We start from the raw sequence: 18,563 nt of genomic DNA, 5'->3' as shown, positions 1-18,563 counted from the left end.
GCTCTGGGTCCCCAGTCGGGTGGCAGTGGAGGGGACAGTGGACACGCAGGCCATAAGGCTGGAGGGGGACATGGGGGTTTAGTTCCAGTCCTGCCTCTGCCAGGCTGAGGGACCTTGGGGTCCTTGTCCTGCCTGGAGGGGGAGGAGGTGGCCCAGGGTGGTCCCAAAGCGTGGGGGCGGGGCTTACCGTTGGGGTGACAGGACAGTGCGGGAGGCTTTTTTGGCTTCTTGGGTGGTGGCCCAGCCAGCGTCCCTCCCTGTAGGTGCCGGGTTCTTGTCCAGCCACACAAGATGGAGACAGAGCTCATGTCTCAAGACCAGGGCCACCCTGAGCCATGGGGAGCTGGGGAAGGTCCCAGTGCTTCAGAACAGCAGCTAGCAGGGTGGACAGTCCCCTGCAGGGACCAGACCTGCCCACCCACGGCTCCGGAAGGTGACCTCCGCGTCTCTTTGGGCTTCTCCTGGGGACCCTGGAGCTCAGTCAGCATCATCCTCTGAGAGGGAAATTGTTCCTGTGGCTCCACTGTGTCCCCTGGGACAGGGAGGAGCCTCCCTTGGTCCCTCCAAGGGCTGTCTACATGTGAAAGAGGTCACTGCACCCCCTGGAGAGCCGGGGGCAGAACAGGTTCAAATCCCAGCCCCTGCTGCTCCCGATCGGGGACGCCGTTCTGGAGAACAGCCTTGGGTTCTCCATCTGCGGATTGGGGGTGAACCCTACTGGCCTCATGGGCCTGCGGGGGCCAAATAATACGGAGGGTGGATGGGCACACGTTCCAAGGACGACATTGTTATTGTCATCGGCTCTGGCTGGAGAGAAGCCCCCTCCCCAGCCCAGCCATGGCCTCTCAGTGGTCATTCTGGACTGCACCGTCTGGGGCTGGGCGTGGTGTATTCTTTTACCATCAAAAGCCACAAGCCTTGCCAGGTCTCCTCGGTGGCTTTGTTTTGGTACCAGATTTGAACTCAGGGACACTTGGTCACTGAGCCCCATCCCCAGCCCTGTTTGTATTTTACTTAGAGAGCTGAGTTGCTGAGGCTGGCTTTGAACTCACCATCCTCCAGCCGCCACCTCCTGAGCTGCTGGGATGATGGGCGTGGGCCACCGCGCGGGGTCCTCCTTGGCTTTGACACTGAGTACCAGAGCCTCTTCTGACTTTTTCAACCAGAATCGACCACCTGCTCATCCTGTGCCCTGGGTCCGGGGTGGGGGGGCACTGCGCTCATGGCTCCTAGGGGGACCTTGGAGAGTGACTAAATGAGGCAGGGCACAGGGTGGGAGAGGAATTCTGGGCACCATGAGGACGGAGCAGGCCATGGGCGCCTGGGCAGGCTGAGCCCCGAGGCCCTGCTCCAGCACTTTATGGGGTACGCGGACACCTGCCTCGTTCTGACAAGTTAGAAGAAAACTGAAATGACAGGGGACTCAAAAATCAAAGGACTCTTTTACTTTTAAGTTCCGCCAGCCGCTCGGCCTTGGCTAACGCCAAGGTCTGAGCCGAACTGAAGGGACGCTTGCAAGCGAGGGCTTTGCGAGGGCCGGGGGCGCAGGTGGGCCCAGAGCAGGCGTCAGGGTTGGGATTCCGACTACAGGGTGTCGGCCGTGCACGTGTGGCCCTGTGGCCCAGCCAGCCCAGCCCGTCCCAGCGAGCACAAGGCCTGGGTAAGGGGCTTCCTCCCACTGGCTCACAGACGCTATTTAAAAACTTTCTACTTTGATCTGATTTCACTTTGGGAAAAGTCATAAGTTGCGTCCAACAGGCCCCAGGAGCCCCTCGCGCTGATTCCGCACGTGGTGACGTCTCTCCGTATTTGCGCTCCCTCCACCTCGCGGCCTCTCTGCGGGCGTAAGTTGACGAGTGTGTCCGCACCCAGGGGAGGAGCTCTATTTTTCAGAACGACTGAAGTCTAAGGTGCAAACGCACCATTGCAAAGAGCTCAAAGGTGCCGTCGTGTCGCCTGATCGTGTTGGTTCTAAAACAGGACACAGCCGTGGGCTGGGGATCCTGTGGTCAAGGACATTGGTCTCACACGGTAGGTTGTTTCACCAGGGCCACCGTGAAGATGGGACAGGTGGGGCCAATCCAGAGGCAGCCGAGAGGAGCTGAGAGATTCCTCCTGACTCTCCTCCCTTCCTCCTGGCCCCTGTCTCTGTCTGCCTGATCCAGTGCCATCAGGGCGCCCAGCCAGGAGGGCCCAAAGGAAGTGCTCCAGGCCGAGGTTCGAATCTCAGCTCTGCCTCTGACCACTATCTCATTCCTGGACAGGCCACTGACCTCCTCTGGGCTCAGTCTCCGGGGCTGTGAAATGGGAGTGTCTTACACGGGTGATAGACACAGTAGTATGTGATGGACACCAGTGACCTGGTGGACACCCTCGGACCTTGGAAGCAAAAGCTCAACTTCTGGGTCTCTGTGAGAGCTCCTCCCTCCTTGGCTCTGGGAAGGCCCCTCCACCCTCTGGACCAGGAGGAAGCCCCCCCCCCACATGTAGGAGGAACCCCCGAAACTTCCGTCTGAGGGAGGGGCGCCAGACGAGGGGTGGTGGCACCTGCCTCTACTGAGGTGTCTCGGGCAGAACCTACAGGGCCACAAGGAAAGCCACAGGCCACCACAAGGGGGGTGTCTCAGGGAGTGTTTGCATTGCCTGAACACCTACTGTGCGCCGGGGCCACTGGAGGCCCAGAAGTCCCCAGGGTCTCCAGGAAGGGGTCGTCTCAGGCCAGTCACTCAGCTGACATTGACACGAGGTGAGGTTCTCCTCTCAGAGCCTCTGGCTGCCCAACTGAAAAATGAGGCCACCCTGAGGGAAATTTGAGGGTGTTGAAAGGAGCCCCTGAGAACCAGGAGAGGACCTGGAGAGGATGATCAGGGACCTGCCTCATCTCTCTGTGTCCCTCCTAGAGCTGGGATAGTGGCAGAGGTGTAGAAGGCTGAAGAGCTTCTGGCTGGCACATCCTTCCAGGTAGGACCTGGATCCCCAACCAGACCTCTAGGAACCTCAGCTGGGAACAGGCCGCGGCACCTTCCCCCGCCCCCCCAGGAACACTTTATTAGAACTGCAGTGCCTCCTGGTGGCCACTATGAGCCACTGCAGCTCGAGCTTGGCTGGTGGGGACTTGGGTCCTAGAACCCTAATGCAGGGGCCAGGGAATCGGCCCTATGGGTGGGCAGCCAGGACAGTGCTCCTCCCCAGTTCTGGCTTCCTGCAGCCTGTGCCCCTCCCTAGCCCTTTCTCACCCCCTACTGTTGAACTGAGGAGGAAACAGGCCAAGAGGTGTGCCCAGGGTCACCTCCAGGCCTTCATGTCCTCCCTGTGGCTTGTGGTTCGGGTCCTCTTTCCCCACTCCCATGCAGCAGCCCCCCACAAAGGCATGTGCTGCAGACTGAGGCCCTCCTGGGTCTGGAGCCCAGCCCTGGGGCCTAGGGTCCTCTCCTGTAGGTGCCCTTGCCACCTTCAGCAGGGCACGAGAGCTGGCCCCGTGCTACCAAGGGCAGAAGGGGACCCAGGGACTGTCCTCCCAGGCAGGCGTGCACAGTCATTTACCCTAATTCTCTGAATGTGTCCCCAGCATCTGCTCACGCCAGGCCCAGGCCCCCAGCCAGCGCCAGAGAGCAGGGAATTCAGTGTTTGGAGGTAAGCCTGGCCCTGGGGTCAGGGAAGAAGCAGGGTGACCCTTGGCACAGGAGAGGAAATACAAAAACTAAAAGCTCTTGCCATGTTAATAATAAATAAGCACAGATAAAGATAAGATCTCACAGTTGCAAACATTTAGAAAACACTGTAAGATCTGGTAAGGCCTCCCGAAGAGGGAGGACACAGTGTGGGTAGCTGAGGACGTGGGCGCACCTCTGGAGGGTAGTGGGTCTGACGATGGGCCCACGGCTCAACTCGCGAGTTCTGGTTCTTAGAGCTGCTTCTCAGGCGATGTCCAGGACTGAACAGAAATCAACCACATGGACGTCCGTCACAGGCTTGTTCTGATTTCTCGAAGTCAGTAGAGGACTCAGTGGATAATAAAATAGTTGCTTCCTGTGGTGGAGCCCATGCAGCTGGAAAGACGTACAGGGAACAGTGTTAGCTTAAAAGGAACTTTCACAAAAATGTGTGTGTGTGTGTGTGTGTGTGTGTGAGAGAGAGAGAGAGAGAGAGAGAGGAGAGAGAGAGAGAGAGAGAGAGAGAGAGAGAGAGAGAGAGAGTTTTCTTTTCTTGGCTTGTCCTGTGTGTGTATGTGTGTGTGCTACTAGGGGCCGAATCTAGGGGCATTTTACCCCCGAGCTACATCCCTATTCCTTTTTATGTTTTGTTTTGGGGCAGGGTCTTGCTAAATTGCTGTAGCTGGCCTCAAACTTATGATCCTCCTGCCTCGGCCTCCCTAGCGGCTGGGATCACAGGTGTGCGCCATTGTGCCTGGCTTCTCTTGGCTTGTCTTGATTTTTTAAAACGTTCTTATAGAACACAGATTGCTACTTGTAGTGGAAAAGTAAATTAAAGCCACGAAAGTGAGAGTGAAGGAGAAGGACAGTAGCTAGTCGCACACAAGGGGAGAAGGACGTACCTGGCAGGAGGTAGGTGGCTACAGATCTGTGGAGGCCTGAGGCCCCCTGCAGTGCACGGGGGCCGAGGGGGGAGTCTGGGGAGCTGGGGGGAGGCAGGAGGGGCCGGCCTCCCCTGCAGGGCCCTGGATGCCGCAGTGGGCCTGATTCGTAGGACTGACAATTTTAGGAAAAAGCAAACAAATGACAATAAACCCAGGAATCTCCAGTGACTCTGAGTGTCAAATGCAGAATAAATCATTTTAAAGTGTTTTCCATGCAATCTTGGGCATATTCTTATATTAAAAAAAAATAAAGTGTTCGCTGTCTGTTTGGAATCGTATTGTCCTTGGCCTCCTAATGAGGGCCTCCCCGCGGGAGGCAGCAAGATCAGGAAGTCGCAGCCTCCCCCTGGTTGTGCTGAGCCTGAAGGAGGAGGAGCCGGCAGGTTGTCTGGACTTGAACCCGAGCCCAGAGCCACCAGTGCCCACTCTGTGAGGAGAGTGGCCACCCCACCCCAAAAGGGGCCTTTCTCCACAGCTGCCCTGACCTCCCTCCACCCACTGGTCCTCGCTTACTCCCATGGTCCCACGTCACAGAGCCCAGCACCGATCAGCACAGGCCCCAGCACAGGGACTCGGGTGGCGCCTTCAGGTCATGGCCAAACCTGCTCTCAGAAGAACAAGCAGAAAACAAATTCAGACCAGAAAATAAGGCGGGGGTGGGGGCAAAGTCGACCCATATTCCTATTTCTGGAAACTTCTGACATTTTCTAAGGACAGCTACTCCACATCCTCCCCATTTTCTTGTCAAAATGAGATTTACTTAACAGGAGACAAGCATCTCTGCAACACTGAAGTGCCGTTGCGTAAGGTCAGCTCCATGCTGAGATCAGACAGAGGGAAAGGAAGGCACATCCACCCAGACCTATCCCTGTCATGGGAGGGAGGGAGAACAGACAAAGAGCCCAAGGAAATGCACCAGAAAGAAACGTGCAGAATAGAGAATATCGGGAAAGGTCTTCCACTTATGGGAAGGTCTTGCTTTATTTAGCTGTTCCTACTGCTGCCTACTTCAGCTGACGTCAGGTTTTTATATTCTAAAAGGACGCCACGATGAAATTTCTCTATTAATTCTTTAGGCCCATAATGAATTAGTCCTTCAGGATAAATTCCTAGATGTGGGATTTCTGGTGAAGGCATATAAACATTTTATTTAGTTTTTTCCTTCATATATTTGAACATAATTTCATACTTTTAGTTGCATTTTTAAAAACCGTACAATGATGTTGATAGATTTATGTGCTCACCACCACAATCAAGATATAGAACGTCATAGGTCCAGAATAGTTCCATCACCCCAGTGGGACCCCTGGGGATACCAACCTTCACTTCTAACCCTTGGCCACCAGCGATCTGCTTTCTGTACTTGTAATTCTGCTTTTACTAGAATGTTATGTAACTAAGTGGAGTCATATGTTATGTAAACTTTGAAACTGGGACTTTTATAAACCAGAATGCTGCTTCTGAGGTTCATCTGCGTCTTTGTGTCAGTAGTTGGTTCCTTTTCTTGCTGAGTAGTATTCCACACATGTATGTTCCACAGCCTGCTTATCCATTCACCTGCTTAAGGACGCTTGGTGTACCAGTCAGCTTTCTGTTACTACAACAAAATACCTGAGATTATCAACCTAAAAAGAGGAAAAGTTAATTTTGGCTCACAGTTTTAAAGGTTTCAGTCTATGATCAGTTGGCCACCCTGTTGCCTTGGGCCTGTTGTGAGGCTGAGCATCATGGCAGGAGCATGAAGCAGAGGGACATTCTCACTTCATGGCAGCTGGAAAGTAAAGAGCAAGAGGAAACTAACATCCCACAGCCCCATTCAAGGGCATGACCCAGTGACCTATGACCTCCACTATCCCCCACCTCTTAAAGATCCTACCACTTTCCAGTGCAAATCAAAACTACACTAAGATTTCATCTCACACCAGTCAGAATGGCAGTCATGAAGAACACAATAATAAATGCTGGAGAGGGTGTGGCGCAAAAGGAACACTGTATCCTGTTGGTGGGACTGTAAATGGGTACAACTATGGAAATCAGTATGGCGTTTCCTCAAAAGACTGGGCACAGAACCACCATATGACCCAGCTATACACTCCTTAGTATTTATTCTCAAGAATTAAAGTCATGGTGCCACAGTGACTTACGCATACCCATGTTTATAGCAGCACGACTCAATCACTAAACTGTGGAACCAGCCTAGGGTCCACCAACAGATGAGGGGATAAAGAAAATGTGGTTTAGAAACACAGTGGTGTTCTACTCAACTACAAAAAAGAATGAAATTGTGTCGTTATTTTGCAGGAAAATGGATGGAGCTTGAGACCATTATGTTAAATAAAATAAGCCAAACTCAGAAAGTCAAGGGTCATATGTGCTCTCTCTTGTGGAAGCTAGAGAGGAAAAAGATATGTGGTAGGGGGTCTCATGAATATGGAGGGGGATCAGTGGAGTAGAGGAAGGAGACAAGGAAGAGGGAGGAGAGGAGGAAAGGGGGAAATACTGGGAACCACACTGGCCAAGTTACGTGTTAGGTTGTGTGCGTGTGAGATACGGAACAACAGACCCCACCATGTACAACTATGATGCACCAATAAAAACATGGAAATTTTTTTTTTATAAAAAGGTTCTACCACTTTCCAAAAGTACCAAGCTGAGGACCAAACTGTCACACAAGGTTTTGGGGCCATTCCAGATCCCCACGGTGGCACTTGTGCGTTTCAGTTTGGGGTGACCATGAACAAAGCTGCGCTGGGGCTTCATTACTCTAGGATGGAGGCCGGGGAGTGGGACTGCGGGGTTGTGACCCGAGTGTTGGCTGAATTCTGCAGACTGTTTTCCCCCTGCGGGTCTGAGGTCCCAGGTGGCCGCACTCTCTGACTTAGGGCACAGGTTTCCCTATTCCATGGTCCAGGGCTGCAGGAGGTCTCCCTGTGCTTTCCACAGTGGATAACGACGTCGACTCCGTTTCCACGCTTGCGCGCCCCCTGTGTGTCTTCTCTGGTGATTCAAATAGTTTTCCCACCTTTATTTATTACTATGTTAAAAAAAATGCGTCCTAATTAGACTCCACGCTCCATTCCTCGTTTCCCTGGTGTCCTTGCGCCGGGACACCTCATTCCCTTTGGTCCTTGTATCCCCGCAGCCTCCTCTGGTCCGTGACTTTCCTTGTTTAGAGAAGTGTCTTAGGGCTTTGGTGGGTGGGTGTTGGTGACAGGTGTGGTGTCACCTTCCGAGCGGCTGGCCTGGGCACAGGGCTTCCAGCCGCACTCCTGCAGAGTGGCAGCCCCTTGCGCACAGATGTGTCCCGCGCGCTGGCTGAGTTGTCCCTGGTTCCTGCTGTCCCTCTCCTTGGAGGTAAAACAGGGGACCCCGGAGCTCTGGACAGAGCCCAGTGGCAGAGGGGGAGGGGCGGGGACAGGATCAGTGGCTAACCTTTCACCCTCCCCGCCCCCACAGGGCTGGTGACAGGTGGGTTTGGCCAGTGCCCTTGGGTAGCGCCAGGCCCCGCGGGCTCTGGGGTTTAAGGAGGTTCTGTGGGCGCTGCGCATCGGCCACGGGCGATCCCCAGAGCAGCGGGGAGCAGCGTGTCCCCCACAAGGCAGGTGTTTGGAGGGGAAATAGATGTGAGCAAAACCAATGGGGATAAAATTACTCGGACCCCGTAACCCTGGGCTCCCCGGGCACGGCCAGTGCGCAGCCGCACACACCATGCTCACGCCCTAAGTCCGTGCAGGGGCCTTGACCACGCCCACACACAACTGCGCATGCGCACAGGCACCCAGGGTACACTCCTGAGCCCAGGCTAGACCACTGCCCGGGGCATGCGCACTCCACAGACCCATCAGCAAGCAGTGCACATGTGTCCCCACACCCACCCCGACAGCAGGGTGGCGCTCACGCCCTGGGGTGCACGTCCAAGGGAAAAGCCGCTAGAACTCCTAGCACCCCCAACTCGCCAAAGGACTGTAGAAATGCACCCTAACAAAAGGGCTCCCTAGATTGAATGATGTTGAACAAAGACGAGTCGGTGTGGCTAAGGGGAGGGAGACGCTCCGCCATCGAGCTGAAACCCCCCAGCCAGGGCCGGGTGGCCTGGAAACGGGGCTCCGTGGTGTGGGCCTGGGTGTCCCCAGAGGAGCCCGAGGAGGGAGGCCCCGCCTACGGCTCCTGGGGAACAGTGGGAGCTTGGGCCGAATGCTCATCAGAGGGGTCCACCGAGTTAATATGAGGCCACCCGGGGTGTGCCTGCCTCGGGGCAGGCCTCACATTGGGGTCACCCATGCGCCTTGACTTGATTCCTCTCAGCAGACAGGGGCTTTCTCCGGACTCACACTGGGGAAGCTGCCCACTGGGGTTACATTGCCCTGGCCCCACCACCTTGGCCCTGGAAGGGCCCCACCAGGCCCCTCCCTGCTCTGGGCACAGTGGCCAGCAGGTCTGGGGTCCATGTGAGGCTGCTGCCTAGGGCCCCAAGAAGGCAGCCCAAGGATGGTGCCTTGGACCCAGGCGGGCCCTGGTACTGTTTAGCCTGCCCTGGTGCTGAGCCTGGGCCTGGAGAAGGCTCCCTGGCAGCGAGTGCCCTGGGTGCTTCCCTCCACTGCAGGGTGCTGCCTCCCCTGGGACTCCAGACACACACACACACACACACACACACACACACACACTCTCTCTCTCTCTCTCTCTCTCTCTCTCTCTCTCTCTCTCTCGTACCTAGGATTGAACAGGAGCACTCAACCACTGAGCCACATCCCAGCCCTTTTTAATATTTAGAAAATGGGTCTCAGGCTGGCTTTGAACCTGTGATCCTCCTGCCTCAGCCTCCCAGGCTGCTGGGATTCTAGGCGTGCACCACCACACCTTGCTGGGACTCCACCTCCTGCTTCTCCTTCCTCCCTGGCCCTTCTCCTTTCCTGCCTGTGTCCCTCGAGGTCTGTGTTGGTCCTTCTTCTTCCCGCTGTCCCTCAGTCATCTGCCACAGGCTGTGAACCCTGGATGCTGACATGCATTTCTACATGCATCTTTTTAACGTGTCTGGTCTGCTTTATTCTCTCCATGTAGCAGGATGAACTGGTTCCTTCATTTGCGAGGTTAATACTTTCTGCACATGTGCTGTAGGGGGCCAGCACACAGTGGGTGCACAAAGTCAGCTGGGCAGAGCAAGAGCCCGGTAAGGTTTCTTGTTAGAAATCGTTCATTGATTCTTAGGCAGCCTCTCACTGCAGCTCTGCTGCTGCCCCACCCTACGCTAAAGCCCTGGGCAGAGAAGGGACATGTGACAAGACGGCTGTTCCTCAGGGTACTGTTATTCTGTAGGCAGCGCTGGACAGTGAGGCTGGGTTAGACACTAGTCAGCAAGCATAGGCAGTCACTGGAGAGTTGAGCTGGGGATAGGGGCTGTGCATTCCGGGAGGGCTTCCTGGAGGAGGAGTGGAGGCATCATTGGATGTTGGAGTTCAACTGGAAAAGAGGGGTGTTCCAGGCAGGGGTTATGGGGGGGCCAAGAGGCCAGTGGTCTCTGGTCAGGAGTAATGGGGCCTGAGTGGCAGGATCTCTGTTCTCAGTGGCCATCCCGAGGGCAGTGAGGCTGGATTCTGAGCAGCACTAGGCCCAGGCTGGTTGTCCAGCCAGACCCTCCAGATTATTTCATTGAGAGCAACCTGCTGGCTTCCTGTTGGGGCCCAGCATGCTGCCCACCTCGTCCCCATCATGCACCTGTCTCAAATGGCCTCTCTGGGCTCAGAGCCACATGAAAAACGGGAGCCCGGAGGAGGGTAGCCTGCGGAGGGGCAACTGGATCCACGTGGCTGTTGGAAGGACCAGGAGCAACGAGCAGACTGCTGGCCACGGAGACGGGCGGCTCTGAGGGCACAAGGTCCACCTGTCCTGGGGTCAGACAGCCCCCGTCACCGGAGCTGAGGGACAGCACCTGTGGAGATGCTGCGGTGGCGGAGGCCGAGGCGGAAGCCCCAAGCCTGGGGTCTGAGGCCCCTGCATCCAGGAGGGCCGTGGCTTGTCGTTGGAGCAGGTGGGGGCTGCAGAATGTGGAGGAGCTTTTCTTTATCGTCTAAACTGGAGACAGCCTCCGGATTTAAAGCGAGTGACTAGCACTCAAGAAGCTCCAGTTTGGAGGGATTTCTTCCATCTTCCTCGAGAAGCCAGAAGCCTCAGCCTCCGGGAATCCTCCCATCCCTCCGCCCAGGCCCCTGCCCTCCCCGCCCTCCCCCTCCCCCTCCCCCTCCCCCTCCATGGTGAACAAGGCAGGAGGCGCCCCGCGGGCTGCGGCAGGGCCAGCCACCCCTGCTGGTCCTTCGCTCTCCGGGTGGGGTCTGCCCGCTGACGCAAAGATGAGACCCCCAGAGCCGGAGGCACCCTCTGAAGTCACAGGCAGGATGGCCCTAGGCTGGGGGTTCTTCGTGCGTGGCCCCGCTCTCCCACTCACCTGGCCTCAGTGGGGGGCCCGAGATGGGCAAAGCTGGGCCCTTGTTTCTCACTGTGGAGGTGGACCTTCTGCATCAAGAGCTTCTCAGGCTGTGCCCATTCCCTCATCCCCCAGGATGGCCAGAGCAGGACCCCAGGATCCCTGAGGGCCTGCATTCCTTCTCCTCTCCCGGCCTCCCTGGGAATGGGGCCCACAGGGCTGAGAGGGGTGCTGCGGATGACCCGGGCACGTCCCACCTTCTCCCCAGCCTGGGTCTCCCTCAGGTTAAACCGGGGGTTGGGGTTGGTCCCACCAGCCCTGACTTCTTTGAGAGAGGGGGCTGCCCTACCTGGCCACAGCCCCCACTGTGTGGGGTGGTCGCCGTCCCAGGTTGATCCAGAGAAGACTGCGGGGTCCCTGGGGTTACAGGCTCGGGCCTGGGAGCAGCAGGAGGGCAGGAGGGACGGGGCCACCCCCCGCCCCCCGTCTGGCCTCAGGAAGTTGCATAACGGAGATGTTTATTTTGGGTGAGGCTGGGTGGGATTTCTTTCCTTAAAAAAACCCCAAAACATAAAATTCATTTGTCTGCCAAGAAGATAAATATCTGTGCTGAAAGCTCCCAGCCCCGCTGCCAGCTGCAGTTTACATGATGCTGTCACCGATCCGTGGTCAGCTGGTGTGCCTGGGCTCACATGGGTGTCATGTGTGATGCTCTGGGCCGTCACCATCCCCGTGGCTTCTATATGGGGCCAGGCATGGCCTCCGAAGCTGTCCCCAGACCTACTCTGGGCAGTCACCTCTGCCCGATTTTCCTCAATGCCATGGAGACAGCGGGGACAGAGGTAAAGTGTCCCTCTCGGCTGTCCCGCTGCACCCAGAGCCAGGACTGAGAGTGAGTGACACCTCAGCCTCTGGGGTGGGGATGGAGGCCACCTGGGCTGGAGGACGCATCCTGGCCTCTGACGCCCATTGCGGAAGAACAGCTTGAGCTTGCGGGTCCAAGGGCGCTGCTCATTCCCACAGCGCATGCGTGTGCCGATCATCTGAGCAGGCGCACGTGGAGCTTCAAATGCAGCCCGCACGTCTGGTCGGCTGTGCGCATTGTTGCACTCAGCCGGTTCGTTTGCCCCAAGACAGGGGACTGTGGCTAGAGCGGGCCTCTCACCCACCTGCCCAGACGCCCCATCTCTGTCCCCCAGGGAATCTGCGCAGGCCCCTGTGCCCTGGGTCTGCTCCTCCAAGGACTTCACAGGGCTGGGGTCCTCTGGCGCCAACTGGGACGGTGGGCTTGCAAGTCCAGACCAGCAACGGGAATCAACCACGGCGAGAGCCCACGTGGCCAGCCCTGTGCTGAGAGCCCCTCCGTTCTCACAGCCACCGTGGGGAAGGCCCGACGGGTGTCTGCACCCCCATTTACGGAGGGGGAGGCCGAGGCATGGAGGTTGTTGGGAGCACAGGGCTGGAGTTGCAGGTGTGGGATTCGAACCCTGGCCCCAGGGCCCATACCCTGTACCCTGCCACGAGGCAACTGTGCCCCCTGGATGTGGACTGCTGCTCTCTGCACTCCCCCGCTGCCCCCCCCCCCCAGCCTGGCCTCCGTCTCCTCATCCTTGACCTAAGGGCTTGACCCAGCTCCACACGGCCCTGAGCTTCTGGGGGTTGGCCACGGGAGACCCCTTGGGTCACCAAGCAGAGGCTCCCAGCTGTGTTCAGTCCCCCAGGCCCAGATGTTGGCCTCTGGTGGATGGTGCTGGATAGCCTCAGTCACAGCGGGCAGGACATGGCTTCGGCAAGGAACTGAGGCCCGTGTCTCAGTTGTGTCCACTCCCAAGGAAGAAAGGCCCTGTGGCAGGTGGTGAGGGGGGGGGGGGTAAGGGCATTCGACCCCAGCACTGACGTCTGGGGACAGAGGCTCCTTAACGTCTTTGAACCTCAGATGAGACCAGGCTGCCCTGGTGACGCCTCTCCTGGTGTCCGCAAAGCCCAGGGGGCCAGACATGGCTACTGAGTTCTCCACTCCCCCCGGGAGGCCAGGGCACCGGCCTGACCCTCCATGCCCAGAGGTGTCCCGCCCAGGGAGTCCTCTAGGGGAGGAGGGGGAGTCACGTCACAGGTCAGATGGGCCAGCTCAGAGCCAGGTGACACTGGGGTTCAGGAGGGAGGGGGCTTGCTCAAGGCCTCAGGCACGTTCATGGTGAGCGGAGGTTAGAACCCGCGTCTCCTCTGAGAGGGGGACGACGGGGCCAGCTCCTCTCCCCTCCGGCTTGACTCGGCCACTGTCTGACCTCGTTTCCTCTCCCTCAGCCAAAGAGAGCTCCCTGGGGGAGCCAGAGTTGCCCCCCGACTCTGACGCCGTGGGCATGGACAGCAGCTACCTCAGTGTGAAGGAGGCTGGGGTCAAGGGGCCCCAGGACCGGGCCAGCTCCGACCTCCCCAGCCCGCTGGAGAAGGCGGACTCGGAGAGCAGCAAGGGCAAGAAGCGACGCAACCGCACCACCTTCACCAGCTTCCAGCTGGAGGAGCTGGAGAAGGTCTTCCAGAAGACGCACTACCCCGACGTGTACGCGCGGGAGCAGCTGGCCATGAGGACGGACCTCACCGAGGCGCGCGTGCAGGTCAGTGGGGCCCCGGGTGGGGCCAGGAGCAGGGGCTGGGGCCATGGCCTCCTGGGCCCAGAGGCCACCCCTCAGAGGCTGGGGCTCCCCAGCACCGTGTGCCCAGCCACGTCAGTACAGGCCCCTCTGCTGTGGAGGGGGCAAAAGAAGCAGGGCCGCAGTGGGGGGGTAGGAGCCCGCTGCCTGGAGCCAGATCCCTTCGAGAAGGAGCAGGGTGGCCGCCCCAGCTCTGGGAGGCCTGGGAAACACAGGCGTCCACGGCAACACACGGCAGAAGCAGAGAACAGCCCAGGTCTTCCCCACGCCTGGGTGGCTGCCTCCCCCTGCCTCTGACAGGTCCCAAGGCCACACACCTCTCTGAGGAGTGTCCCCGGCCCTCATGGCTACGCAGTAGGCCCCGCCACCGCCTAACTCCAAAAACCCCACCAGCCCACACTACACAACTCAGCCACACAACTCAGACCAACACATTCCACACAACCCAGCCACCTCGGCCTCACACACACGGCCAAACCAGGCCACACCGTCCACTCGATCTTTATAGAACTGATGAGCGGCTTAAATGACTTCACCTCCTCCCCCTAGAACCTGAATCCCTTAATTGGTCATCTGTGTCCCCACCAACCGGGCACGGTTGAACTCAGAGCCACGAGGGCAAGACACAGACATCTGCAGAGCAATCGACCTCTGAGAAGAGATGTGTCCCCTTTGCGTGAGGTCATACCAAAGAAAGACCTAAAAGTGAAGTGCTCTCAATAGCCTCAAACAAGTGGCAAAAATCACAGGCTAAAGTTCGAGCTTTGGTGTAACACAAAATAAATCTCACACGCAGGCTGGTTCCCCAGCCCAGAGCATATTAGAAAACGCAGACGCAAGCCTGGTGCGGTGGCACGCGTCTGTAATCCCAGCAATTCAGGAGGCTGAGGCAGGAGGATCACAAGTTTGAGGCCAGCCTCAGCAATTTAGTGAGACCCTAAGCAGCTTAGCAAGACCTTGTCTCAAAACAAAACAAACAAATGAATAAATGAATAAAATCAAAAGGGCTGGGCTGTGGCTCAGTGGTAGAGTGCCCTGAATTCCATCCCTGTACCACTTTACTATGGCAGACAGAATTGTCACATGGCAGTTTTCCCCTCCAGGGGGCCAGAAAAATCAGCAGCCCGAGTGCAAAGAGGATTTTTCTCTTTAATCAGTGCAGCACAGTGCCACCCAGCTGTATGGACCCCCGAGACCCCTGTGCCCCTCCACAGGCCCCAGGCGCTGGGGCTGGGTCATGGGAGAATCTTTAGCAGGGTGGCTCTAAGGCACGTGAGAGCTCCCGACGTCAGCCACGTGCTGTAGGATCAGGCCAAGGAAGGCATGTGAAATCTAGTCCAGAGACTTTCCATGCACAATGTCCAGCAGGTACCAATAGACCTGCGCTCTCCAGGCTGCGGCCACTCCGAATGACTCTGGTGTCACGTGGTCGAGCCTATGTGAATGGGGAGCAGGTGGCCTGGACTTTACTGCCATCTCAGAGGCTCAGCTGCACGGCTGTGGTAGGAGCCCCACCCAGAACCCGACCTCAGCTGCAGCTGATGGACTGGGGACAGCTGCTTGGGTAGGTGAGAGGACGCCCCTGTCAGGAGACCCCACAGGTGCTGTGTGGGTGGGTTCAGCCGGCTCTCCTTCACTGCAGCACACGTGTGCCTGAGTGTGCATGTGCGTGTGCATGTGTGTTGCACCCAGGCTTCCTAAAGAAGGACAGCCCATTCCCCAGGAGGCACAGAGACACCCTGGGCTCACAGAGCATGTTTTAGCCACCGCCGTACACTGCAGGTGGAATATTCTTTCTGCATACACATACATAGGCCTCCTTCCAGAACAGAGTAGAACAGTTAAAGATTTCTCACTTTGATCTAAGATAAAGAACGGGGTCGAGAAACGGGAGGTAATTATCTCAAATACCTTGGCTCAGGCTCACAGTTGGCATTAAGCAAGAATTGTGAGCTTCCTGGCAGCCAAAGCAGAAAGAGAAAGTCTGATGTCTCCTAGCTTACCCTCTAACAGGAAGATGATGGGACACGGAATGGTGGTTCTGGAAAGGATCCCTCGACCTTCTGTTTGGATAGAGAAAGAAGACGCAGAGGCGGGAAGAGACAGTCTAAAGTGAAGAGTGACCCAGTGGCACCCCCGCCTTCTCGTCCTGGGTTCCTTGACTTCGATGTCCAGGACACAAGCCAGATTGTTCTGAGGCTCTTCTTTGTGCACAGGCAGCAGGGTGGGTGGGATCGCCATGTGCGTCAGACCTCTGGGCTGCACTCTGAGCCTGGAGGGCCCTGGGGCTGTGATGGAACCCCAGGCCTCCTCTGCAGCCCCTCTCAGCTGGTGGTGAGCCTGGGGCCTGGCGTGGCGTGGCCGTGGGACCAGGGCCTCAGGGGTCCCAGGAAGGACTTTTCCTGGGAAGAAGCTGGGCCTGGCCCTGCTCCAGGGGCTGGAGGGCCTCTCTGCTGTCTGGGATTCCAGTCCCTGCAGCTGGTGTGTCTGAAGACAATAAGAGGAGCCTCCCCGCCCTGAGCCACCCGCCCTGGCCCCAGATGGGCTGCGGTTACAAGGCCTCCGCCAAGACAGTTGGTCCCTGCACAGCCTGGTCCTTGGGAGAGGCCCATGCTGAGTGGGCCCAGCCCCGGGTGGTCCTGGGCGCGATGTTCCGGATGGGAGAGTGACTGGGAGCACGGTGGGCTCTCCTCCTGTCTGGGCTGCCCAGAGGGGACAGGCCTGTGAGGCAGAGGCCCAGCTGCAGGCCAGGGAGGAAGGTGAGCACCGAGGCCACAGGCCTCTCACCGCCCAGGGCATGGTAGGATGGTGGCGCCCGCCATGCCAACCTGGGGGTAGCCTTGATCTGGCCTCACCTGAAAGTGAGGCTTGGGGTCAAAGGACCACTGAGGAGGGGGCAGGCCTGCTCCACACAACACCCCTCCCACCAGCCCTGCCCCACCCCCTCCCCGGCTCTCTGCCCCCAAGGCCCCACACTCCACCCCGGGCTGACTGTAGACCCCTTTGCCAGACACCAGACACCCTCTTCCCTCCACACCCACCTATGGTTCCTCCACTCCAGGGCCCGCGGTGACCCCGCCCTCCCCCACATTCCCAAGGCCCAGGGGACCTGAGCCCAGAGACACCAGGGGAGGCAGTGCCGTAAAGGGCCCCTGCCTCTGCCCCCCACCCCCCCACTCCCCCGTGGAAAGAAAGAGCCATATATCTGGACGCTCCGGAGGGTCCCCTCCCCCAGCTCTCCCCAGAAAACCCTGGGAGGCTGAGGAAGAAGCGGAAAGGCTGAGCTCAGCCTGCAGGAAATTAAACATGAAATGAAAACAAGCTCCTCTGATTCATTCTCCCATCCTGCCCCGCCCCCACCCAGGCCACTGATAAAGGGGATCCCGTTTCAGCATCGCTGAGAGGAGACCCGCGTGCCCCTGGCTCCCAGTGGGCGGCCTGGGCCTGGACGCAGGCTCCAGGAGGAAGAGAGGCCCCCCGGGGGCTCCAGGGCAGGGCCTGAGACCCCAAGCCCAGGAGGGGGCTGGTCTTCGGGGAGGTCACAGGAAGGGTGCTGTGTGTGCGTGTGTGTGCGTGTGTATGTGTGCATGCGCGGGCGCTCTCGGGAGCACACACGTGGACGTGGGATTAGGAAGGGGAAGTGCTCTGGAGCAGGAAGGGCCATCCTGCGCCCTGCCCAGCCCCCACTAACCCAAGACACACATCCCCCCTCAGTGACCTCCCTCCAGGAGCAGGAGGCAGCCAGGAGGGCAGCGAGGAGGGCCAGGAACCCGCTAGGCCTCGACTGCAGGCTCCTGTGGGCCCTGGCCACACTGACAGGTCCTGCTCCACAGAGGGAGGAGCCGGGCGGTGGCCACGCAGGCCCTGCTGGGTGCCACCCCGTTAGACCCTGGACAGCCAGGCAGCGCTGCGGGAGCCCCTCAGTGGTTCCTGGGAAGCTCCGGGGCTCCCAGCACAGGGTTGGAGAGGCAGCTCCCCTCTAGGGCCGCAGCCGCCTCCGTCCCCGTGGGTGGGGAGGGCGTCCACCTGGTCCCTCAGGAAAGCCAGGTTCCTGGGAGGCCAGGGCTGGAAGAGCTTGAAGAGGCGGTGTTCCCTGTCCCTCTGGCGGTGCACTTCGGGGCACGCCCTCGTGCATCTGAGCCTGTGAAGTGCCCGCTGGCAGGGCGCAGCAGGCTGGCAGACAGCTCCCTTGGGGGAGCGCCTGAAGCCAACCGGCCAGAAGCCGAGTCCTCCCCTCGCTCCCTCTCCCTCCTCTGCGCCCCCTACTCCTCCATCACAGTCAAGGCCAGAGGTCGCCAGCCCCAAGGTGAGCCCTTGGCCATGAGCTGGAGAAGGCGCTCGGCCTGCCAGGAAGGGTCCCACCGCGGAACAGGACCGGCCACTCAGTCCCAGCCCCAGCCCATGCACCTAGCCAGGGCCTCTCCTCCCAGCCAGGTGTACGCCAGGCCCCTCGGCACAGATTTCACAATGCCACTGTGGATAGCATGGAGGACAGAGCCCTCCCTTGGCATTGAGGCCCCACAATGCGACTCTAGCTCTGCGTCGCCCCTTCCACCATGTCCCCCAGACTGGCCTCCTCAGGCCTCCTGGACATGTCTCGCTGTCCTCAGCTCAGGTCAGGGCTTCCCTCCTTCCAGGCCCAGTGCTGTCTCCCAGGGGCCTCCAGACAGCTTCCCCCGTACCCCCAGGTCCTCACCTATAGTAACACGGGCAACTTCTGAGCTGGGAGACCGTTCCCAGCCCTGAGGCTGCAGGGAAGCAGGAGCTGGATCTGGGCCGTCGGGGCCTGGGGGCCGTGGGCTTTGTGGAGAGCTTCGCCCAAACTCTGCCCTTCTAGAAGGGATTTCTAGAGGGGTGTGTGAGGCCTTTAGCTGTTCTCCCAGGAGGCCTGGCCCAC

At 58.6% G+C, this 18,563-nt stretch overlaps 1 protein-coding gene across 1 annotated transcript in view; it reads left to right on the top strand.

Moving 5' to 3' along the window:
• Alx4 (ALX homeobox 4) overlaps nucleotides 1-18,563 on the top strand; it is a 41,146-nt gene that overhangs the window by 16,515 nt on the left and 6,068 nt on the right. Inside the window, exon 2 of the mRNA XM_046454897.2 lies at nucleotides 13,320-13,630. Coding sequence (XP_046310853.2) covers nucleotides 13,320-13,630 — 311 coding nt within the window. The remainder of the gene's footprint in view (nucleotides 1-13,319; nucleotides 13,631-18,563) is intronic.

Source organism: Marmota monax, unplaced genomic scaffold (genome assembly GCF_021218885.2).
Source record: "Marmota monax isolate L192 unplaced genomic scaffold, Marmota_monax_Labrador192_F-V1.1 WCK01_AAM20220418_F8-fsc00047, whole genome shotgun sequence".
In the NCBI taxonomy this organism is placed as follows: Eukaryota; Metazoa; Chordata; class Mammalia; order Rodentia; family Sciuridae; genus Marmota; species Marmota monax.
This window is presented reverse-complemented; position numbering and strand designations above follow the sequence as displayed.